Source organism: Fusarium oxysporum, chromosome 2 (genome assembly GCF_000149955.1).
Source record: "Fusarium oxysporum f. sp. lycopersici 4287 chromosome 2, whole genome shotgun sequence".
NCBI lineage: Eukaryota > Fungi > Ascomycota > Sordariomycetes > Hypocreales > Nectriaceae > Fusarium > Fusarium oxysporum.
In genome coordinates, this window is record NC_030987.1 from 4,684,217 (window position 1) to 4,706,293 (window position 22,077).

The window sequence follows — 22,077 nt, forward strand, 5'->3', positions numbered from 1 at the left end:
TAGCACATCTCTAGCCAGAATTACTTATTACGAGACCATCCTATGATCTTATGGAACAATCATGAACTTCGACCTTTTTCTTGTAGTGAAGTACATGCTATCACGAACGACAAAGCATGGTCATGAAAGTGGGGGATTGGGGAAGTGGCACAGAACAAAAAAAGTCTTTCTTGATTGATTCAGCGTTCTCTTGGCATTATTGTAATGAGTCACATAGAGCCCACATGAACGGCCAGTCAATGTAGCATCCCACCCATCGACCCTTCAGCTCCTCTCATGATCTCAGATAAGTAACTACACTGCTTCCCCATCGTACCGCGCTCTTGTAAGTCCACATGCCGGGAGCATTACCCTTGGCAAGTCCCTCAATAGCATCGGCAAAGGCAGGCCCGAGACCCTCGTCCTTGATCTGACGGACAGGGTAGAGATAAGTCTTGAAAGAGAAAAGGATGGCTCGTGTCTTGGGTAGACGAGTCAGGGTCTGGAGCTCTATGCGAAGGAATGTCTGTGTGCATGTGTTAATGAAGAAACATAGTCATGGGCAGTGTCCTACCTTTTCAATATCAACATCTTCATCATTCTCGTACTTATCATCGCCAGTTATGTGGTTGCCCTGGCAGTTGAACAGCTCTGTATGAGTTTGGACGGACCACTGCAGCTTGTCAGTAACAATTCGGCACGCTGGCTTTCGAGAGTCCTCACGTTTGTTCGTTTAACACTCTTTCCAACTTCCAGCTTTGTAAAGAACTTCTCCATACTAGAACCGATTTTCTCATATGACGGCACAGGTGCATGGATCTCCACAAGTGTTTTACCCAGCTTAGACGAGGGATCGAAGCCCGATGGAAAGCAACACATAAACGCAACTGAGCGGTGGCCTTCTGGAGTCTCTTGCAACAAGAAGAGATCTTCTTCGACAGTCTCACCGAGTACGCGCAGCGCCGCATCCATGTTGCCTTCAGGTAGCGTGGGGAAGGACATTCCAGTGGCGAGATTCTCGCACATGGAGTTGTCTTTTGAGAGTTGGAAGATGGTCGGGAAGCGCTTGGGAAGCTGTTCAGATAGGAGATAAGTGTAAAGCTCACGCACAGCGGCATCGCCTTCGGGAGTGCAGCCATGAACGGTAGACCCATGAGTGGCAATAATACTTCGTCGATGTGTAACGCGGTCGAGGTAATCTTCGTCAATTGTGATAAGTTCTGATGGCGTATCTGCTCGAATAGCTACGAAGACAGTCAGAAAAAAGGACGTTCTTGTACGGCGGAGAGACCCTACCCATCGTTATGTGATATGTTGGTTTGAATGGCCGTAACTGACGCCTAGGTGCAGTTTTCCAGTTAAAGTCATGTAAAGGTTCAATAGCTGCCACTTTTTCAGGCGGTACTATCTCAGCCTTAGCAGCTTGCAAGTGCTGTCTGCGATGGCGCATCCATCTCTTTGCCTGTTGTTTGTTGGTCAACTACGAAAGTTCATGATGTAGTCAAAGCTGGTTGAACTCACAGTGGTGTTGACGACCCAAATTGATATCAAAACGGCGACGGGAAGAAAGAGTAGTTTCGCAAAAGGCTGCAGAGAGCCATTGAGCTGATACAAGGAAGTCATCTTTTGGACTGGGGTGGAATTGAGTGGCAGAGCTGGTGATTTGAAGGGTCTTGACGGCAACAAAGACCCTTTTTATCTTGTTCCAAACGCCCTTTGTATAGTCACTGAATATTTGGAGTCTATTGTTCTCCGCACGCCGATATCGCGTGGAGCTCTAGCCTGATAAACTCTCAATCATTAGCTCTCTGTGATGGAGGGTGTGGTACCTTTTGGGGTAGAGATCAGAAGACCCCTCTTGTTCTCATATTAATGCCGGGAAAAGGAAAGGCTCATTAGCATTATTATCTACAAAACCAGTCTATCTATCCGTCCCATATGTCATCTGGTATCATTCGTCGTATATACAAATCCGGCCCGACCGGGAACACCAATATGTCTAGTCCAATCTCGTGTCTTATCATAATTCCCACAACAATTCTATCACTTCATCCTTCATCTCTTCTATCTTGGGTGGCGTCTTCTTGGTGTCCTTCGACTTCTCGTCCGGGCCGGGGATGTCATCCTCAAGACGGTGAATGTAAATTTGCCGGATATTCTTGCCAACCACTTCGGTGTCGACTAGATGATAGCTCTTCTTCAAACGTCGATCCATCTTGGATCTCATTGGGCTCAGACTCCAGTCGAACCCTTCAGCGCCCTCCCAGCTTCCTTCCATCTTGTTCAAGTCCACGCTCTCCAAGCCTGCAGAGTATTGGACTATGCTGTATCCGTTTGTCAAGACAGTGTCGGAGCCAAAAGCGAAGCGTTGCAGGAAACAACTTCCACAAAATTCGGAGATCTTGACCATCTTGTCAACAGGGGCCTGGTGCCACGACTTCCAGTGATGTAAACTCATTGGCAGACGGCCGGACTCATAGAAACCGCTCATATCTCCACCCATGTCCAGCTGGTGAAGCCCTTTTACAACAGTGAGCTTCGTCTTGGTCTTGCTGTAGATGCATTGCTTGAGAAGACCATCGCCTTGAGGCACATGATCAACTTTGAGGCATTCCTCTAGATGAGGGTCAAGCTCGCGAAGCAGGGCTGGGCTGAGGAAGATTCCTGCTCCTCCAAAAGCCATGTAGCCATGGTGCTTGACTGCATCGTAGTTCTCCGACAACCCACCCACGTATGCTGGAAGCTTGTGATCGTATTTGCCTAGAATCTTGCTCATGGGATAAAGAGAAGGAAAGAAGGTGTCATCGTCGACAATGGCAGTCCACTGCGTCTTCGGGGTAACGTGCGCAAGAAGATCACGGACGATTGCAAAGTGCTGCTCGTTGGAGGTGATGGCCTTGTTCCATGGATCCTTGATGCTGAGTTCGATCCCGCGCTGGCGAAACTGCTCAGTGACTTGTTTATACTTGGACTCGTCGCCGGCATCAGTGATAACCGCAAGTAATTGCGCATGTGTATTGCCGAGCCAGCTCTCAAACTGTGACATAGATTCGTTCAATCGATCAAGACTTGTCGCAACACCAAACAAAAATCCAGAGTAGTCCTGCTGAGGGTAAGGCGGAGGCACCCTAAGAGTGACTGGTTCGCAAGTCGATTCGGCCCATCCTTCACAAGCCTGGTCAAGCTGAACGGTTTGGCCGCTCTTGATCAAGGCATCCGGGTTCTGCGATACAACTTGACTATCAAGTTTCTTGTCTACGACAGGGCGGATGCAGCGTTTTTGGTATATAATGTCCCTCGTTAGGCCGTACGAGGAGCGTCGCAGATGATCGAGAGTTGGGGCACATGGTGGTGCAAGATCAAAATCTGGGCGATCGGGTTGTGGGGGTTCTTCGAAGCTGAACGGTAATGACAAAAGGCCTCCGTAGTTGAGGACGAGAACAGTGATAACGATGAAGGCTAGAGCAGCACTTCTGCGCCGACCGGAGCGATTTCGAGAAATCATGACTGATGTTACAAATATCGCAATCTATGATCAAGAAAAATGATATGACGTCGTTGGTAGCATCGATAATCCTCTTCGTAGGGTACTTCGCGGAGTGCTGGTTCGGTGGCTTGTATCGAAGAAACTTGTCTCAAAGCCTGGTCGTAAGAAGCCGCAATCTCATGTGTGTGAAGGACGAGAACCAACTTTGTCGATCAGAAGTTGTCGCGATCAGACGCAGCTAAAGAGTTTAGACAAAGCTTGGCGCAGATTAGGATAGTAGGTATAATGACGATGATAGGTATACATGCGACATAAAAGAAAGTACGGATATACGTATAAAATATATAGAGAAACTGTAATATGTACTCCTGAAATCGAAGAGTCTAAGATAGCGACGCAGACGCCACGGAAACAAAAGCAAAGAAGATGCGATTGAATGGGGGGATGCAGATCCGAGATAAAGAAATCTTGGGAGATCAAAATGTTAGGGGCTGCCCACTAAATTTAGACCGGTGGGGCCAACAATTACAGGAGAGTCCAACTGCTAACAGAGTCCCGCGAGTAAATTGACCCCTGTTCACTTTTAAAATGGGTGAGAGATTCGTCGCCTTCAACAGTTGACGGGCGGGATACGGAGGACTCGCGAAGCAAAAGGAGTATACTCTACAGTGCCACTATCCCGTTTGCCAAACTCACCAGCTATATGCTATTGTCATCCTGGTCTTGCGCGAGAGAAACCTAACTCTCGTGCGACACGCCTGATACTGACTCAACCAACAAGCCAAAAAGAGACATTCTTCACGCACCTATTTACGATGAAGACGCCGATATATCACACCCTCATGTTGGGAAAGAGATGGAGGAGAAAATGCTGCCTCACCGGCAACAAATGAAGGGTGCTCGCATCAGGTACCACTACGATGGCTTACTCCTACGGACTTCGAGGTTGAAATACTTCCCAGCAACATAATTGGCTCATTGCTGGCCATCCTCGCAAAGGAACATGCAGAATGCGGCTGAGCTGTTGCGGATGCGATGTGGTCGCTACCAAGTAGGCTGAGCAATTTGCTATTTAAATGGGCAGCCCAGGGCTCGGATTCATCCATCCATCGTGTCTTACCGATTGAAGCAACATGGATGGTCTCTCTTCTGCTGCGAGTATTATCGCGGTGGTGCAACTCACGGCTGAGGTTACGAAATACATCATCGGTGTCGCTGGAGCTTCAAAAGATCGACAGCGACTGCTTGACGAGATTTTAGCCTGCGAGGCTCTCCTCATGCGACTCCGCGACTATTCCAAAGGAACTGACGGACCCGAGATTGAGGATTGGGACGCTGACCAGGCAAAGACTCATAGCGCCCAGACGTGGTCGGTCAAGGTCAAGGCCTTGGAGAGTGACAATGCACCTTTGTACCGCTTGTATAAGATTCTCGATGCTATCAAAACAAAGCTACAACCAGGCCACGGGAGCGGCATTCAAAAAATCAAGGCCGCCTTGAAATGGCCATTCGATGAGAAGGAAGTGGCAAAGCTCGTCGATGCATTCCAGCGTGAAAGATCACTTTTGCATTTCGCCATGACACACGAAAGCACGTAGGTATCATTTTATCCATTACTAGCATCGATGGCTTACATCTACATAGACAGCTGGTGAAGCACATCAAGGCAACCTCAGACGACAACAGCAGACAATTGGCCGATTTGGTCAGACTTATCAAGAACAAATCGACTGAGGATGAGCATCGAGTTGCACGACTTGACCGCATCCTGACTGACATACAGCTGTCCAACCTCAACATAGCAGAAGGAATTGGGCACCTTCAAAATAGTCAGATGAGCGCCCACCAGAAAGAAGTCCTCGACTGGATCTCACCCGTGGATTATGCTCCCCAACAGAGCGACATATTCAGCCGGCGAGAGCCAGGAACTGGTGAATGGCTATTGGAATCAGACGAGTACAATTCCTGGGTAAAAGGCGACAAACAAACATTGTTTTGTCCTGGTATTCCAGGTGCCGGGAAAACGATCATGGCATCCATTGTGGTCAATTCATTACTCGACTCCTTCCATTCCGAGAGCAATATTGGAGTTGCATATATCTACTGCAACTTCCGTCGGCGCCACGAACAGAAAGCCAGTGACCTCATTGCGAATCTTTTAAAGCAACTGAGTGAAAGCCAGCCATCACTATTTAAGCCGGTGGATGACCTATACAATAAGCGCAAGGCATCTCGCACGCGCCCATCGCTACAGGAGCTTGGTCGTGTTTTGCAAGAGGTTGCCGCGGCATATTCTCGTGTGTACATCGTCCTTGACGCTTTGGACGAATGCGAGACCACCGACGGTACACTACCCAACTTCATCCAACAAGTACTTGACCTTCAAAGTGCAACAAGTACAAATATTCTAGCAACCTCTAGGTATATTCCAGAGATCAAGGAGAAGTTCAGGAAAGCTGTCTCTCTTAAAATCCGCGCCAGTGAGCCGGATGTAAGAAGATACCTGGCTGGTCGAATGTCTCAACTCCCAGTTTTTGTTCAGAACAAGCCTGAGCTTCAAGAGGAAATCAAGACAAGAATACTGGAATCAGTCCAGGGGATGTAAGGCGGCACCTCCCTGGAACAAACATCAATGCTAATCTCAAGTTAGGTTTCTTCTCGCGCAGCTGCATCTCGATTCTCTTGTCGGCAAGAGATCACCAAAAGCTGTCCGAGCTATTCTCAAAGCTTTGCCGAGTAACTCAAGCACGTCGAAAGCCTACGACAAAGCGTACGGCGATGCTATGAAGCGAATAGAAGACCAGTTGACAGATCAAGCGATATTGGCCAAAGAAGCACTCATGTGGATTTCATGCGCCAGACGGTTGCTTAGTCCCGCGGAACTTCAACATGCCCTTGGTATCGAAATAGACTCTACGGAGTTTGATGAGGAAAACCTTAGCGAGATCCCCGACATCGTTTCTGCTTGCGCTGGCCTGGTGACCGTTGACGAACAGAGCAACACTGTCCGACTAGCACATTTCACGACACAAGAATATTTTGAGCGAACACAGGACCAATGGTTCCCAGATGCTGCTCTGGAAATATCCGTTAAAACCCTGACATACCTATCTTACGATCTTATCGTTGATCAAGTCAGAACTGTTCGAGGTCCAAAACCTGGCATTGCGGTACAAAAAGATGCAGAAAAGTCGGATTCTGTTATCGATCAATCGAAAGACGAAAAGCCAGGATCCCCAAATCCCGGTCTTGGTCGATCGAAAAGCCAAGACTGGAAGATCAAAAACAACGTTGCGGAGAGCGACGAAGACTATGATGTTAAGAAGATGCTCCAAGATTATCCGCTGTGTCGATATGCATCATGCCATTGGGGTTACCACGCTCGCAACGTCTCAGAAATGCCTGATATTGTGAAGAATTTTTTGTCATCAGAGAAACTTGTCAAGGTGACTGAGCGTCTGAGGTATGCTGGTGGATTCAACCCTGGGACCACTGGCCTTCATGAGGCGGCGTACTTTGGGTTCGAAGAGGCCGCAGAATGGATGTTGGAGAGATGCTCGATCGACGCACTTGACTCATATAATGTATCGGTTCTGGAGATGGCATGTGGCCTTGGCCACCTTTTCGCTCGCCGAAACACTCCTCAAAAAGGGCGCAAATCTACGCGGGACGCCAATTACATATGCAGCTCGACGAGGGCAAGATGCTATCGTAACATACCTTTTCCAATATGGCGCGCCACTGGAACCAGGCGCACTAGAAGCGGCTTTCAGACATTTCAAGGATTCCAAGATATCAGTCGACAAGGTGCCCATGTTTCAAACGCTGTTGGAACACGGCGCTGACCCCAACATATTGATTGACGAAACGTCGCGACCTTTACATCATGCCACCTCGGACAAGGTCGAGCCTCTCGTCCAGCTTCTACTTGACCACGCGGCCGATGTGAACGGACGAGACAAGGAAGGACGAACAGCACTACACTTGGCGGTCGACTCTGAAATGGAGTCATTAGTGCGACTCCTCGTGGATCGTGGAGCCGAAGTTAACGCGCAAGATGATCAAGGTCACACGCCACTTTATCATGCCGCTGGGCGTGATATCGATCCCATCGTGCAATTGCTGATCGACCACGGTGCCAATGCCAACTTGCAAGATAAACATGGACTTTCAGTACTGCATCTAGCTATGGCCTCTACTTTCGATTGTCTCGTCCAGAGTCTTATTGGTCGCGGAGAAAGCACAAATGCCCATGGTGCAACTCACAAAACCCACTCAACGGCAGCCGTTAGTAATTCTCTAAAGCCCACGATGGTAAAAGATAAGCCGCAGATGGTTTTTGAGGAATACGCCTTGATCACCATTCATGAGTTGGCGCTTTTTAGGTCTTTGGTTTCTTCAGCCTGGCCATCACGCCGACCTCCAAGTATCGCATCTATGGAAGAACACCTGGACACGATGCAAATACGAATGGAATGGGAGTATGAGCCCCTGATCGGCTCATTTCTCAGTCGCATGAGTGAGAAGCGTGTCCTAGTAGATAACTTGGATGAATCGCTATACGATCAAGCTCTAGATGGCGCCAGGCCTTTTGTTCAGGCAATGATATCCGAGGTCAAGGTCAATATACGAGAATCTCAGGGTAACTCGTCAGTTTATATGGAGAACATGCACGAGGCATCACGCACTCTACGGATGTATTCACAGCAGCTCTCTGCTATCGAATTACATAGAGAAATGGTACTCGGTCTTCTCGTCGACTGTGCAAGATTAGCAGAGATGCTATGGGAAAACAATGCGGCTATAAAAGAATTTGACAGAGCTCGATACGGTGAGCTTATGCTGGCGGCTCGAAAGGGTCAAGACTACATTGACCAGAAACTGCATGAAAGCAGTGCAGTCGGTACGACATTGGACACCACTAGCAGTGGCGAACCCATGACTTTTGTCATTCATCCCACTAGCATAAGATTGCGGGAGCTGCGGCAGAGGTTTCACATTGATCTCGGACCGGAGCCTGACGAAACGAGCCCATCTGGCTCCCAGCCGAAGCTCATAGTGAACCTCCAACTGATGGAGGCCAGTCACGCATTGGTCAGTGCAGTGCCATGAGAGTGTGTGTCTAAAGGATTAAGTTCCTTCGAGGACATCGATCTATTCAGGTGTGCGTTGACAATCGACAACTCCTAACTCCACACTACCTGAGTCCATCCCTTAACGTTGGATTCCCAGCTTTTGACGAGTTTCTTCGTCGCTGCCTCTCCAACGACACCCAAAATGTTATCTGCGTCTTCAAAAATCCACGCTCTTACCGCGGGCTCAAAGTCTCTTCCAAATACTTGTTCTTTCATCTTCGCCACGGTGGCCTTGCCCTCCTTGAGTGTAGTCTCAGATACCGTCACAAGCTCCTTGATCTGTGCCATGACCTCTTTTGGAAGGTTACTCTTCCCAGAGCGATCACGCTCCTTTTCGCGGTCATTGAAAGCGATAACCCATTGGGCTGAGTTCTTTATAGCGACGGAAGTATCGCGGAGGATGGCGAGGGAATGAAGCGTGCTCAGAGTTGTGACTTGCTCTGAGGCGTTTGTGAGAGGCAGGAGCTCTAGCTTGAGCGTATCTATGGCAATTTTCAGAGTGTCCACGATCTGGAAAAACTCCTCGGGGATGGGTTTGGCCCTATTGATGCCTGTTGCGAAAGGAATGAGGGTGCTGAGTAGGCTGATGACCTCAAAGTAGATTGCCTCCTGTGGAGTGAGGTCGCCTCTGGGACCGTTAGAGAACTTCATGAAAGAATTGCTAAGTTGACTGAGTGATTCGAGGACGAAGACTTGGTCGGGAATGGCGGCTGTCGCAGAAGCCTTGTAAATGGGGGGAGGCCTGTAACCCAAGAGTTCATGGAATGCTTCCGAGAGGAGTGACAGATGGGCGCGACGATTCTGTACATGTTAGTTTTGCTTCATAAAGAGGAGGAAACATACTGTTGATGGTGGTCCAATCCGCAAACGGGTGTAGACAGGCGATTGAGAACTGCAATCCCATGACGGGAAAGATCCATAGTCTACGGTCTCAACCAGTTTCATATCGTCAGCCACTTCGGCTGCTTTTGTTAGTACTTGTCAGGAATGGTGGACGATTGAAAGACTGACTGAATCGAGGATCAGTAAACACCTCTGAGAAGTGTTCTCCCATAATGCGATCGGTTCTAGTCTCCTCGACCAGACTCATCGCTCGTGTGCAGCTCCAGCGCAGGTTTTCCATGTATTCGGGGATGTCAATTACACTGCTGTAACTGCCCGACTCGAAAGCATCTATTAGCCGTCTAGGCATTCGAAGCTTCAGCGACACGTTGAAGTGAGAGCTCAGCAAATCTAGAAGCTCCCAGCCGGTCTCGTCGGACGGTGAAATAAGAGCAGGTGAGATTGTCGAGAGGCGGTCGTAGAAAATAGAGGCGAGAGAGTCCATGATGGTGCGCTTGACGCCCAGTGTATCCCATATTTCCCTGGCACGAGGCGACGAGCCGACTCGAAGATGCAGTTGTACTAGAAGAAGGGAGATAATGCTATGTTTCGGTGTCAAAGTGAGCTGGTGTTCGAGCAACAACAGAGCTCGCAGGAGGGGGGTGTAAGAGGCAGGGATGTTCGAGAGATCGGTTGACGGAGGAAATGCAGTTTGGATCATGCAGAGACCGATGATGACAGCCAGTTCCGGTCTGATCTCGGCCTCGACAGCAGAGCTTTTCGGAGCCAGGCCAGCCAGCGACTGGTGAGCCTTGAGGGCAGTCTCGGCGATGGTTGAGAAAGCAGGCCCGGGTGAGCTAGCGTCAACTTCAACACCAGAGACAAGACATTTGCGCAGAGGCTTTTCGCCAGGTATCGTGCTGTACATACAGGGGCATGTGGCTGCAAAGTACTGTAGCTTGAATGCAAGGTTGCTTATTCTAGCCGACTGAATCTCGTCCTCTGTAGTCTGAGCCAACTTTGGAACAAACTCGTATGCCATATACTTTAATGCAGATGGACTGAGTCTCTCTGCAAAGGCTTTTATATCATCGAAACACGCAGCATTTGTTCCTTGGCTTTTCGTGTAGCTGATCAGTTCCTTGAGTCGGAATGACGCAGGCTCGTTCTCAACAACATCGTCCTCGTCATTTGATGTAAGATTAAAGGCTGCCGAGACACGCGCCAATAGAATAATGCGCTTGTAGATCGGTCGCAGATTTGGTGACTTGTTGAACTTCAATAAGAGTTGTTGGACAGTTTCTTCAATGCTAGATCTTGTCAGTCGGGGCTTCGTCTGCTGTTAAGTTTCTACGTACTCTGGCTTGGTATTCTTGATCTCGGCAGCGGCTTCAATGAATTGCCGCCAGACTTTCCAGTCTGCCGCCATGAGACTTGGTTGACCATTTTCGTCCTCAATTGACAAGCAACCCTTGCACAACTCAAAAATGGCTTCGAACTGCTGTTCCTGTTGGTAGCGAGAAATGGTCCGCAGCATCAACTCCTTTCTGCCCTTTCGGAACTGAACAAGCGGACTGAAGACGGGACTTGAGACGAGTTTCGCCAAGTCATCTTTAGAACCGTGCCTTTCGGTTACATCGTATAAAAGGAGAATCTCTTCTTCTGTTTGGATACTTCGCGGCTGTGGTTTGGCGTCTTCGCCCCCGGTAGTCGCAGCCTAGGATGGTGAGTTTAGGGGCTTATTATTAACGAAAGGGGTACTACCTCTTCCGCCAATTGTGCAGCACGTTGTATCTGTTTCAATGCGAGCATCCCATACAGCTTCTTCTTCTCTGAAGGTGATTGAGGGCTGGTCTGATGGGAATTAGTGAGGAATGAAACAGAAGATTGCTGTACGAACCGCCAATAAATGTGTGATCACAATATTCCAAAACATAAAGCTCCGCTCCTGAGGAAATGTCCTGTCTAAAATTGCCGCGATCTGTAAATATGTTAATCGATATCTCTGCTCAGTAACAAAGCCTTCCATACCTGTTGCGCGCTGACAAGATCCCAGTGCAATAAGCATGACTCCAAACAGCGGCTGGCGCCAATTTTATCCTTGGGTGTAGCCTTCACGAGACGTGCCCTCAATGGCCCAAGTGTCTCGGGAAAATCTTCTTCAATGTTCAGACCTTGGCTGGCCCATTCAAGGAGGTCTATGGCATCGACATCTTTGACCACGGTTCCTTCTCTGACGTACTTGTCAATGGCGGTTATGGCTGCGAACTTGGAGCTAGGGTCATCCAGTTGGCTTTCAGCACATATTTTCACAATCTACTCATACAGGTCAGTCTACGGATGGCTCAAGTACAAATCCCATCAATTCGCACCTCATAATATTGGTCGTTGAATGTTCGGGCCCGCTTCTCTGCAAGACGGATCACAGCAGCCCAGTTGCCATCGTTGAAGGCAGACTGGAGCTGGAGGTCTACGCCGTTCTTGAGATTGGGTCGCTGTTGACGATTCATGAGTGTCAAGCTTCGCGACGCTTTCCCGCCCCAACCGACTAAAATTGACTGAATTATTGAGAGTGAGTGCGTGAGAGTTTGGAGGGGCTCAAATTGAAGTGGGATGCTACAGAAAGGTGGAGGGGCGGTGGGAGCGTGGCGGTGCAGCTTGCGCCACATCACCGCCTAGTTTGTCGCCCGTAGCCCAAAGCTTTGGTGCTGTTACAGCATCAAGCGAAATAACACTGCGTGTTTCCAGAACTCAAGCATTATACTCAGGTGTGCTCTCAACATCACGACGCTTGCATCTGTCAGAAACATTTGGGGTGCCATTGTCAGTTCAATCATCAAGTTCCCTCAGTTGTTATTACCTGTTCCATCCAGACGTCTGCAATTGGTACCCGGGGGGGAAGTTGTGATGCCACCGCATGAGACTGCGTATCTTGCCAGCCTGAGGTAGTGCACTGCGAATATGATCGTCGGTCTATACTAGAGCCATTTTCAAAACATGATGGTGATTGAGATGCAAAAGTTAGAGGTCTCCCGCTCTGTGACCGCGGCGACAGTTTGTCGATATTGACTCTGGCAAGTGCCCATGCCCTTATGCAGATTGACATGCCCATTTCTCAATTGAGAGTTCAAGATTAATAAGAATATTTTATCTGAGGCAGACGCAGAACAACGATCCAAGAACAACAGGGAAAGACAGAGGAGATGCAAGTCTTTGTCTGACGACTGAGACTTTCATCATACCTAAAGCACTAGAGATCTGGCTCTTGCTCAGCAACCTCAGAACCATGCATAATACCTCCCAAATGGGACGTGCCATCGCAATTCCGGAAAGTGCGGTACCATTGGTAGGACTTCGAGGCAGTTCGCGAAGGAGTGAATCGGCGACCAAGGGGGTGATAGGCGAATAATCACATCAATGACCGAGCCTAGGCTTCAGTACCGCATGCTATCAAGTCACAACAATGAGGCGATGCTCGAAAGAGCCCATGGTCACGACGGTTCTGCCGAGTATCATTTGTCATCACTTGGTTTCACCCGTATTACTGATTATACGGAATAGGCCATCAGAGACACTTGTGTGATCATGTGGAAGAATCTTGCCAACCTCAGTCCTGCTCTCGAGACACACAAGCATAGTCATACCGCTTCAGCCTTTATGGTACAACCCTAACTCTGCGAGCCTCATTTTGTGGTAGGTGTTGAAGTGCGGTTCGATCGAAATGTTTCTCATATCTAGAGACGTATAAATGTATTGGCAGTCTTCGTTCCTTTCGAACGAGGAGCAGGAGTACTTTATTCTTCTTAACCAATGAACATAGAAACCCAGCCAGAAAATGAGTCTTTTGAGATGGCGAACCGACCAGTGTCACTTCTCAGCGTAGTAACTGAGGAAGACAACCCTGAATCTGTTGATACCACTTCAACGGGAACCCCCAAGCCGGAAGATACTCAGGACGGCGCTCAATCAGACAACAATGGGCTGCTAGCACCAAGTTGAGTGGGAGAATGTTGGATTCAATCCGATTGACAGCTGATGTTGGAGTGGCTTTGGATAAGCAGGTGTTTGAAGAGTGCTCAACCTGGGACGCCACCAGGCTGAACAAGTGTGCCGATGAGGCTCGGTTCCAGTACGAGCTTAACGCCCAGTTGGATAGTGCAACTGGTCTTATACTCTAGGAATCCGCCTTCGACAAATCTCACGACAACATGACTGATGACTGTCACGAATTGGGGGGGGCGGGGGGGGGTTCGACAGAATGACGGGGTTACTGTAGACGTTTTGGTACTTTGAGTGTTCAGGCAATTCCCAAATTGAACAACCATTCATTCTGTGCAGCTCTTGGTCCTTCCTTCCTCAATGACACAGCCATCATCCAACTGCCTACCATATGGTGACAGCTCGGTATTTACTTTAACTCTCTCAGAATACCACGCATTCAGCTCGGGTAAGACCAGGTGTTGATCCAGGCATAAATAGTAAAACCTGGCAAACGGCGATTGGGGCGTCTTTGTATCTCAACAGTAGCTGTGTTCCCATCGGTGTAGGAAAGCGGTGGAAGTTCAAGATGCCTTGGAATACAGGTATATAGATCAGGAAGTCATTGCCTTACCAATTGGCTAGGATGCCGTGACCGAAACGAAAGTTGAAGCCCTGTCAGTTGAGTTGGACTGGAGTAATCTAAAGACACTGGCGCCGACAGGAGACCAGACTTTTCGTTTAAGAAAGATAGCAGAATGTTGCACCGCGCTTCCGTATTGTACAGTATATAAACTCCCCTTAATGTTACAAGGATACCTCTGTCGTCAGTCATGATGCTGAGCCAGGCTGGATATAGCAAGTCAACGCAGGCTGTTGAGACCGAATTGGCCCATTAGAACCAGCCGCGACCTTCCTTTTTTCGTTTGTCGGTCTGTGGGAATGATAAGTATTAGATCTCCTACTTCTGCTGCAGCATCGTGTATTCTTAACATACCCATGCTTGTTTGCAATCGCGATATGCCCTGTTCAATTGTCAGCGCCTTGCCCCGGTTGCTCGATTCCAAGCAACATACTGGAAATACTCTCCACACATATTCTTATCGCCTCCGTTCCTGAACAAGCATCTATAGCTCCGTTGCGCAGCCTCTTGGCATGGATCGTAGAACTCGCTCTTCGATTTCCTACACCTCGTCAGTGTCGCGATCGTTTACGGGCGGAGCGGTCGCTGACGTTTCGAACTTCCGGCGTTTGTCGTCGTTCCAAGGTTGGTTATCGGCGTCGCTCGACTTCAGAGGCTCAGTGGCCTCGGCTGTGTCTTTTGGTGAAGAGGACATGGCGGCGACGTTTGGGGGAAAACGATGGAGTCTTGGAAATCGCGGGACGGTTTAGATGATTCAATCCGACAAAGCCAAGGCGGGGCCGAACGGTTCCTAAAGCGGTTAGTGATGATCGCCAATGCGTTTAGAACGTAGTTAAAGGAAGTTTACAAAATCCGAATTCATATGCCGATTGTTCAACCAAGTTATAGAAATTGAGTTGCGGATCTAGTCATCTTCAGTGTCGCAATGGCAGAAGTAAATCAACAAATGTATCGTTGAGTAGGCACCTTAGGTCTGGATGTTGTTTCATTGTCTCATGATGTCATATTTCATGAATCGCTTACCCTGAAGTCAACTCATCATTGAGCTGCACATAGAGACTATTTCCTTCAACAGCTATTTTGTGTTACAAAAGGGTTAATGTCCAGGTTTCGAAAGACTGCAATAAAGCCGGTATCAAAATTTGAGCTTGGGAACAGGTTTGGTTTCGGGACAACCGGCCAAGGATGGTCGCGACAGTAGATGATATGTCCAACTCATCAATAACAAGCACTCACAGTCATGAGTAATGAAGCGATAGGAAGGCAGCATCAAAGTCTTACACACTAGAACTCGCATTCACTGTCCACGTTTGCCAATCGAAGCAGTGGGTTTCATTTTATATAGTCAATGCTATAGGCTTTGTTCGATACAAGACCTACCAGAAGCCATCGTTACACCAGGCTTCCCTATTACCTCTCGTGCTCTCTATTAGTCCATCCCTTGCCTTTTGTATTTTTCTCGTCGTCTCTTGACTGCAGCATAGACCCACGTCGAATTTTTTCAGATCACCGTCGCCCATGGTCGCCAATGCAGCTAAGCCGAGGTACGAATGGTACATATCTGGTGGCCCTCCTACGGACTTGGAGAACCCACCAATGCGATGTTGTGTGATATCAAGAAGATACCGTCGCGAAGGAATGACGTTGATGATGGTTGAATTCCCTAGCATCTGGAAGACGTGTAAGAGCTATGCTCTGTCCAAGGAGACATGGGAAACTTACTGCAAGTGTACCGCCAACCCACCAACAGTAGCACGTATCGGCCTTCTTGTTCCACCGACCGTTGAATCCGATATGACCAAGATCGAGTTCGCCAGCCTTTGACTCAAGAAAGTTTTCCTCCACTTCATCCTCTTCCTCTTCCTTGGCAAGGTAGGCGAAAGAGCGAGAGGCGAGAAAGTGAAGGAGTCCCTCACGATCCGGGACGCCCCGTTTCAGCGCCTCCTCAGGAGGATGCGGCGACGTCGAGTCTAGTGGTCTGTCTAAGAGTGACAGCGCACCTATCGCGCAGTATGCATATCCAGCTAGAGAGGTCAGTTATACGAGTATACAATGAGTCAAGAGACCATACCATGGGATTCGTGCTGCGACGATTCTGCTACTCCACCATCATACGTCTGAGAGGTGTTAGTGAGACGGCATCGCTCAAGCAAGTATAACGTACCTGGCCTCTCTTGATGTGAGCAATCATTTCATCAACGTTCAAATCCTCCACCCAGCCCTCATCGCCTTCTTTGACATCTCCTCTTAGCATCCACCGAATACAGCTCGCTAGATAGCTGTGTCTCATATCTCTGCCACCCACAATCTCTCCGTCCCATAAATTTTGTCCGAAACTCCCATCCTTTCTTTGAAGCCTATTCAGCCACTTCAATAACCGTACTCTGTCCACCCCGTTGAAAGCTGACCTCGCGTCATCCTCGCCATCGGCTGCCAGGCCCAACAGGACAAGCGCAAAGAAGGTAGCTGCAATATTTGCTGTGCCCTTGTAGGCTTCTTGGCCTGGTAATGCGTGCGTTGAACTTCCACAAAAGCCACCTTCTGGATGCTGCAGACTGAGAACCCACCGACGGATAGCACCACGTTCAGTATGGGTGAGCGGGACAGACAGAAGGTCAAGCGCCGAAATAATGAAGCAAGCGAAAGTAAGGCGGGTCGAGTCGTAGGCCGTGTAAGGGGATGGGAGATAAGATTTATGACAGCGCTGCCAATATTTGATGTGCTGTTGCTTATCCAGCAAGGAACTACCCGCTTCCGACATTTCAGAAAACTAAACTCCCAAGCCTAAAAGTCGTATATTTTCCCAGTGAGCAAGGCGAATGCATTAGTTAAAATTGCTCAAAGTGAATGCACTGCTCGGTATGGTGCATGCATGTTCGAGTCCTACCAACAAAGCTCACAGCTGGAGGGAGAAGGTGGAGACCAAACCAACTGGAACAAGGGCATTAAGACAACAGCCACAACCACCGCCACAACAAATGCCGTCCCGCGACGGCACGAGGCGCTCCTGCAATCGGATTCGCTAGCCACGATTAGCGGCCCGTAAATGCCCATCATGCGCGGGTGACGCATGGCATAACCCCTGGCTTGCTGCTGGTTTTCACAACAGCTATTCAGCGTGACCAGAAAGTTGATCAAGTGCTAGTACGCCTCCCAGCTGGGTCTTCTGTTTTCCATTCCTTTAAGCACAAGCTCACTTCTTTTTGGCCTGCTGAGCCCCTCATTTTCTGCTACCACTTTCCCCTTCTTTTGCGACTGGCGAAAGCTTCAACCTGCGACGCACGCGATACGGACGAGCGAAGTACATCGAGACAACCATCCCCAGAGGTAGCAAAACGCAATCATGGCACTCATATCTGCCAAAACGATTATAACATCTGTCTCTCTTTTCCATCTAACTCTCGCATACTTCTTCATCACCAATCCAAGCTCCATCAATGAGCAAGCGCTTGTGTTCATGTTGGGAGAGAGCATGGGAATGGTGAGTCTCCATCACAGCATGGCTGCTGGTCGCGACGTCTCCGAAGCCTGTTTAAGCTGACCCGACTCATCATGAAGCCTCTAGCAAGAGGGTTTGAACTGCAAAGCCCTCCCCTCGCATTCCTTGCCGCTGTCCTCGTCTTTGTCGGCTTTAGTGATCTGGTATCCCTATCCATGCCCGACGAAGTCTGCCTGATTTTCCACTGGGGTACACAAGGTTGGCATCCTATGCCCGACTTCTACTCATGATGGACGCTAATTGTCACACAGCTCCTTTGCGATCGTTCCTCTCCCTCGGTTTCGTTGTCTACATATTCCTGTTTGGCCCATCATCTCCCATGTACGACAAGTCCTCTCGCAGCCACCTCTCGCATCCGAGTTCGTATAACCCATCATATCGCCCTGCTGGCTGGGGCGGTGACATGCTAAAGAACCGCCTATTCTTTACATTCATCTTTATCGAAACAATGACATGGTTCTGGGTTTGGATCACGTTGCGCGAAGAGCGAGATGCGATACTGAGCAAGAAGTCTCGAAGACGAAGCCACTCGCATTCTTTCTAGGAGACCGGCTGTTTTCACAAATATTTGGTATCACGAAGCAATTGGAGTACGGTGTTCTTGGGACGAGACAACGAAATGCACGAAAGAACCAGATACTCAAGATTATTTGCAAGTGGCCCATGCTGCGACGATCACGCAAGGGCTGTGGATCTTGCAGAAAGACCGAACAAATCAAGAAACAAAGTGAATGGCTGACAGATTCTCATCTAGAACGAGTTTCTGAGACAAGCAAGGCTGGCTGATTCGCAAACGCATAAATAATAGTCTGTTAAGCTCTATCGTTCCATGATCGTATATAACAAAAAGAGGTATCCATAAGGGGCTATGCACCATTCAATGTTTTAATGAATGATAGCAAAGCTAGAGAATCGGAGAGACGAATAAAAACAGAAACACAAACAGCTTTGTATCGCAGAGCTTTTGGACCATGTAATGAAGCGATTCCACCACCGTCGTCCAGGAAATTATCTAGTATAATTCGTCAAGTCGTTGAACTGCTTTCTAACGGAGAATTTTCATCAAGTCGCAGGTGCCTTCCCCGCAGTGGTCGTGGACGGGCCTTCTGACTTGTTTTGAATGATGGTAGGCGCTGGTTCTAGGCTCGGCTGAGGCTCATTCTCTTCAAAGATCTGCTCCTCGATCCGCTCCCCCGGTCCGCCTATTACCGGGCTAAAAACATCAACTTCTTCAACATCGTCGTCGTCTTCTGATCCCTCGTCTTCTTCTTGTATCGTGATTTCTCCAGATCGGCGTCCCAGGCCAGAGGCACTAGCACTGCGGGAATGCGAACCGGAGCCACTGTTGCGTTGGCCTTGAGAGGGCCCACCAAATTGGTTTAGCGTCGGGCCCTTGAACAAATTCCGTTTTCGCTTGGCAAACATGATGCCTGATGCAAAAGGGTTAGGCGAACCTGGAGCTTGTGGGGGACCTTCAGATGGCATGCCTTCATTGAACATATTCAGAGTTGGCGGAGTGGCTCGCACGAGACGAATATTGGATGGGAAGGCGACGGACGTGGGTGTTGCTGGAAGCACCTTGACTGAGTGGTGTGGCGAATGCCCTCGCTGAAGAGGTGTCTTGGACATCGAAGTAGAGAATGAAGCAGCTGAGCTCGTAGACGACGCCTTGGAATGGGAGTGGTGGTGATGATGGATGGATCGAACAGAGGATACCGAGGATGATGTCGACTTTCGGCCCCGAAGTCCAGCTGACGACCGCCTAACAGTCGATCTCGGCGTAAGAGGAGAAGGGGACAATGACTGCCGTTTGTACGACGTCGCGATCCGAGGTGGCGGGATTGTTGGTGACGCTAGACTTCCTGACGCCGTTCGTTGGGTACTGCTCCCAGCCTGATAGGCCTTCTGGCCGTTAGCCACAACTCCCTTCGGTAGTGAAGCAGTTGGTTGTGTTCCTGGTGAGGTTGAGTTAGGATATTTGCTTGTTTGTGGTCGCGAACTTCCGTCTTTACTGCTGGCCGTGCTCCCCTCCTTCTTGTGTAGGTCAGGGGTGCTCTGGCTGGTTCGTCTCGCGTGGCCACGTCTCCTCCTTGTCGCACTTTCAACAAGCCAATGTGTCATGTTCTTCCAGTGGGATATCAGCGGCTGACTAGGTCTCCTTCGTGGCCTTTCGTGGCCGTTCTGCTGATGATGCTCGTCACTAGCATTCGAAGCCAGTGCGTCCGAAGTCGTGACAAGGTGAAGAGTAGAGCCTCGAGACCGAGCACTGCGTATCAAACCCTCCTTAGGTGGCGGAATAGGCCTGCGCTGGCGAGATGTCGACACAGACCTTATCGAGTCTTTGTCAACAGGCGGTGGAGGACGATCGCCATCTTCATTCATTCCTCCTGAGTCCCTACCAAGTTCTGGAAGCTGTGGAAGATCTGTCACAACATAGTCGACGTAATGTGCGCTTCGTCGCTCGCTCCTCCCCCTGTTCCGGGAGTTTGACGGTTCAAGTCTCAAATGCCGCCCGGTGCCGTTTGCCTCGTCAACTTCGTGCAGGATTGGAGCCATTCTTTCTAGCCGACTAGATGCCGCGGACAGTCGTCGAATGCTGCGGCTGTCGATCTCTCTTTCTCTTCTCTTCTTCTCCCTGCGCTGCATCTTGCGTTGTTCCTTTTCCAATAACAGAGCCCACCAGCCAGCCAAAGCATCGCACTTCTGTGCCAAGACACTTTCAATCACTCCGTCAATATTGACACCAGAACTTCGCATTCTCTGCAAGCAATCCTTCTCCAAGGGCGTCGAGAAAGGTGGCGGTTGCTGAACATCCAGAATGGCTCTCTGTGTTGGGGCATGTTCAGCCAAGAATGAATTCGAGAGAATCTCGGGCAACGATGGACGTAACAATGGCCTTTTCGATAATAATGACTTGATCAAAGGAATGGCCTCGGGGGGCATATTGTCAGGAAACTTGGGATCTTCGCTCAGAATCTTGGTCCGGGTAATATTATCGTCATCGTCATCGAAGGGAAGTTCACCGCACAGTAGCGCATAAAGGATGATGCCTAAACTCCAAACATCAACCTTTTCACCAGCGTACTTTTCGCCCTTGAGCATCTCGGGTGCAGAATAGCAGATCGTACCGCAAAATGTTTGTAGGTGGTTCGTCCTTCCCTCGTACTCTCTTGTGAAACCGAAGTCGACCAGTTTGACGTTTTCGTGTTTGTCGAAGAGGATGTTCTCAAGCTTGAGGTCTCGATGGACACAGGACTGATTGTGAACATAGCTAACTGCGCCGACGAGTTGTGTAAAGATCTTTTGTACTTTCGGAACGGGGAGTGGACCGTGCTCGAGCAGGTGGTTGTAGAGTTCATCGCCTTGTGGAAGTCAGTAGGTTAGTCAAAGAAGAGGCGAGCAAATAGTTACCAGAACAGTACTCGAGAACCATCCAGACCATGTTTTCAGTGACAATAACTTCGTATAATCTTGCTATATGTGGATGTATGAACTGCCGGTGATGGTGAATTTCTCGTGCAAGGTTCGAGTCGCCCTTGTTGGCAGACTTGAGAACGACCTTATTCGGGTTAGCTATCGTCGAGGATATGCCGGCGGCATTGTGCTAGACTTGAAGTACCTTGGAGCCATTGGTCAGTTTATGCGACGCCAGGTAGACTTTTCCGAAAGATCCCTTCCCGATCAGTCTCCCAAGCGCGTAGTTGCCAACGGATTTGAGGTCATGGCTTGCGAATTCGCTGCGAGGAGAGATTAGCAAATCAACGTTTGGGGAAGGCAAGGGTCGTACTCGAGAAGCTCCTGATACGAGCGAGCAAGCTATTACATGTTAGGCTGCATGTTGAAGACGCAATAGGATCCGCCTAAGCAACATACCTTCGCCTTGCGCACGAGCTCGGCTTGTCCTTTCAAGGCCTGCATCCCTCCGCGCCGGATGCCGCCTGGCCACGCCGCGTGGAGGGAGACCGAGTATGGGCCGTGTACGTCCGGTGAGGAACACGCAGTTAACGGTTTACGTCGAACGGTAGCGGAAGGCTGACGGGAAGGAGTCCCGTTGGCAGTGACGTATCAATTGTAAACTGTTGTGGCACATGCAGAATGACCGAAGCTGCAAATTAAGTATGGTAAGGACAGACTCGTAAGTGGATTAATAGTCGTATTCTGGGGAGGCCATCAAGGATCGCGTATCTTTCAACTCGCTGCGTTCAATGAGGTCGTGATAAACGTTTCGTTTCGTTTCGTTCGCTGCTCAATCATTTGGTTGCGGTGAGATACGGGGACGGCCAACGGAGTCAAATCAATTCGCAAGTCGTCAAACAATGCACCGCCGCGGCGACGGAGAGAGGTTTCAGGATGTAGTCGAGAGAATAACACGGGAAATAAACATAACAAGCGGAAAGAAGGGGAAGAAGAAACTCTTGCAGGTGAGGTGATGTGACAACTGTTGTTGTACGGAGCAAGTTAAGGTTTGGGGAAATATTTTGGGAGCTGGAGATTGGATGTTGGTTGGAGCAGGGGTACTTGTGACGCCAGCATC

At 49.3% G+C, this 22,077-nt stretch overlaps 9 protein-coding genes across 18 annotated transcripts; 3 read left to right on the forward strand and 6 right to left on the reverse strand.

The window, feature by feature from the left end:
* Positions 1–128: 128 nt before the first annotated feature.
* FOXG_08851 (uncharacterized protein) lies at positions 129–1,725 on the reverse strand. The gene is made up of 5 exons (XM_018387877.1): positions 1,501–1,725; positions 1,276–1,441; positions 703–1,223; positions 554–652; positions 129–505 (listed from the first exon to the last, which is right to left on the reverse strand). Exons 1-5 carry the CDS (start codon positions 1,600–1,602, stop codon positions 275–277), a joined length of 1,119 nt encoding a protein of 372 aa, XP_018245822.1. The 5' UTR covers positions 1,603–1,725; the 3' UTR covers positions 129–274.
* Positions 1,726–1,808: 83 nt separating this feature from the next.
* FOXG_08852 (uncharacterized protein) lies at positions 1,809–3,921 on the reverse strand. Of its 2 annotated transcripts, none has more exons than XM_018387879.1 (2): positions 3,671–3,914; positions 1,809–3,613 (listed from the first exon to the last, which is right to left on the reverse strand). In XM_018387879.1, the coding sequence occupies exon 2, from the start codon at positions 3,482–3,484 to the stop codon at positions 2,000–2,002; it is 1,485 nt and encodes a 494-aa protein (XP_018245824.1). In that variant the 5' UTR covers positions 3,485–3,613; positions 3,671–3,914; the 3' UTR covers positions 1,809–1,999. The 2 variants fall into 2 exon arrangements, with proteins under 2 accessions (XP_018245824.1, XP_018245823.1); XM_018387878.1 differs by having other exon boundaries at positions 1,814–3,621; positions 3,671–3,921.
* A 678-nt stretch (positions 3,922–4,599) lies between these two features.
* On the forward strand, positions 4,600–8,578 carry FOXG_08853 (uncharacterized protein; the record flags this gene model as incomplete). The annotated part of the gene is made up of 4 exons (XM_018387880.1): positions 4,600–5,060; positions 5,111–6,067; positions 6,117–7,050; positions 7,118–8,578. The coding sequence occupies 4 exons, from the start codon at positions 4,600–4,602 to the stop codon at positions 8,576–8,578; spliced, it is 3,813 nt and encodes a 1,270-aa protein (XP_018245825.1).
* On the reverse strand, positions 7,049–12,092 carry FOXG_19909 (uncharacterized protein; the record flags this gene model as incomplete). 4 transcript variants are annotated; one of them, XM_018400187.1, is made up of 8 exons in its annotated part: positions 7,049–9,402; positions 9,445–9,563; positions 9,613–10,733; positions 10,782–11,140; positions 11,188–11,277; positions 11,324–11,404; positions 11,455–11,739; positions 11,796–12,092. In XM_018400187.1, the coding sequence occupies 8 exons, from the start codon at positions 12,090–12,092 to the stop codon at positions 8,653–8,655; spliced, it is 3,102 nt and encodes a 1,033-aa protein (XP_018245826.1). In that variant the 3' UTR covers positions 7,049–8,652. The 4 variants fall into 4 exon arrangements, with proteins under 4 accessions (XP_018245826.1, XP_018245827.1, XP_018245829.1 ...); XM_018400188.1 differs by having other exon boundaries at positions 7,049–9,563; XM_018400190.1 differs by having other exon boundaries at positions 9,445–10,733.
* A 1,338-nt stretch (positions 12,093–13,430) lies between these two features.
* FOXG_19910 (uncharacterized protein) lies at positions 13,431–13,601 on the forward strand (the record flags this gene model as incomplete). The annotated part of the gene is made up of 1 exon (XM_018400191.1): positions 13,431–13,601. One exon carries the CDS (start codon positions 13,431–13,433, stop codon positions 13,599–13,601), a length of 171 nt encoding a protein of 56 aa, XP_018245830.1.
* Positions 13,602–13,686: 85 nt separating this feature from the next.
* On the reverse strand, positions 13,687–14,983 carry FOXG_19911 (cytochrome c oxidase-assembly factor COX23, mitochondrial). 2 transcript variants are annotated; one of them, XM_018400192.1, is made up of 5 exons: positions 14,892–14,983; positions 14,635–14,834; positions 14,478–14,585; positions 14,399–14,426; positions 13,687–14,335 (listed from the first exon to the last, which is right to left on the reverse strand). In XM_018400192.1, exons 2-5 carry the CDS (start codon positions 14,736–14,738, stop codon positions 14,297–14,299), a joined length of 279 nt encoding a protein of 92 aa, XP_018245831.1. In that variant the 5' UTR covers positions 14,739–14,834; positions 14,892–14,983; the 3' UTR covers positions 13,687–14,296. The 2 variants fall into 2 exon arrangements, with proteins under 2 accessions (XP_018245831.1, XP_018245832.1); XM_018400193.1 differs by lacking the exon at positions 14,892–14,983 and having other exon boundaries at positions 14,635–14,872.
* A 340-nt stretch (positions 14,984–15,323) lies between these two features.
* On the reverse strand, positions 15,324–17,430 carry FOXG_08856 (protein farnesyltransferase/geranylgeranyltransferase type-1 subunit alpha). Its single transcript, XM_018387881.1, has 4 exons — positions 16,209–17,430; positions 16,116–16,161; positions 15,767–16,068; positions 15,324–15,714 (listed from the first exon to the last, which is right to left on the reverse strand). Exons 1-4 carry the CDS (start codon positions 16,803–16,805, stop codon positions 15,421–15,423), a joined length of 1,239 nt encoding a protein of 412 aa, XP_018245833.1. The 5' UTR covers positions 16,806–17,430; the 3' UTR covers positions 15,324–15,420.
* Positions 17,112–21,041, forward strand: FOXG_08857 (uncharacterized protein). Of its 2 annotated transcripts, XM_018387883.1 has the most exons (4): positions 17,112–17,525; positions 17,603–17,741; positions 17,795–20,690; positions 20,815–20,993. In XM_018387883.1, exons 1-3 carry the CDS (start codon positions 17,388–17,390, stop codon positions 18,085–18,087), a joined length of 570 nt encoding a protein of 189 aa, XP_018245835.1. In that variant the 5' UTR covers positions 17,112–17,387; the 3' UTR covers positions 18,088–20,690; positions 20,815–20,993. The 2 variants fall into 2 exon arrangements, with proteins under 2 accessions (XP_018245835.1, XP_018245834.1); XM_018387882.1 differs by having other exon boundaries at positions 17,795–21,041.
* FOXG_19912 (CAMK/CAMKL protein kinase) lies at positions 17,542–22,065 on the reverse strand. 4 transcript variants are annotated; one of them, XM_018400195.1, is made up of 6 exons: positions 21,417–22,065; positions 21,331–21,359; positions 21,163–21,280; positions 20,955–21,102; positions 19,031–20,905; positions 17,542–18,973 (listed from the first exon to the last, which is right to left on the reverse strand). In XM_018400195.1, exons 1-6 carry the CDS (start codon positions 21,459–21,461, stop codon positions 18,606–18,608), a joined length of 2,583 nt encoding a protein of 860 aa, XP_018245837.1. In that variant the 5' UTR covers positions 21,462–22,065; the 3' UTR covers positions 17,542–18,605. The 4 variants fall into 4 exon arrangements, with proteins under 4 accessions (XP_018245837.1, XP_018245836.1, XP_018245839.1 ...); XM_018400194.1 differs by having other exon boundaries at positions 17,542–20,905; XM_018400197.1 differs by having other exon boundaries at positions 21,331–22,065.
* Between the last annotated feature and the right edge of the window lie 12 nt (positions 22,066–22,077).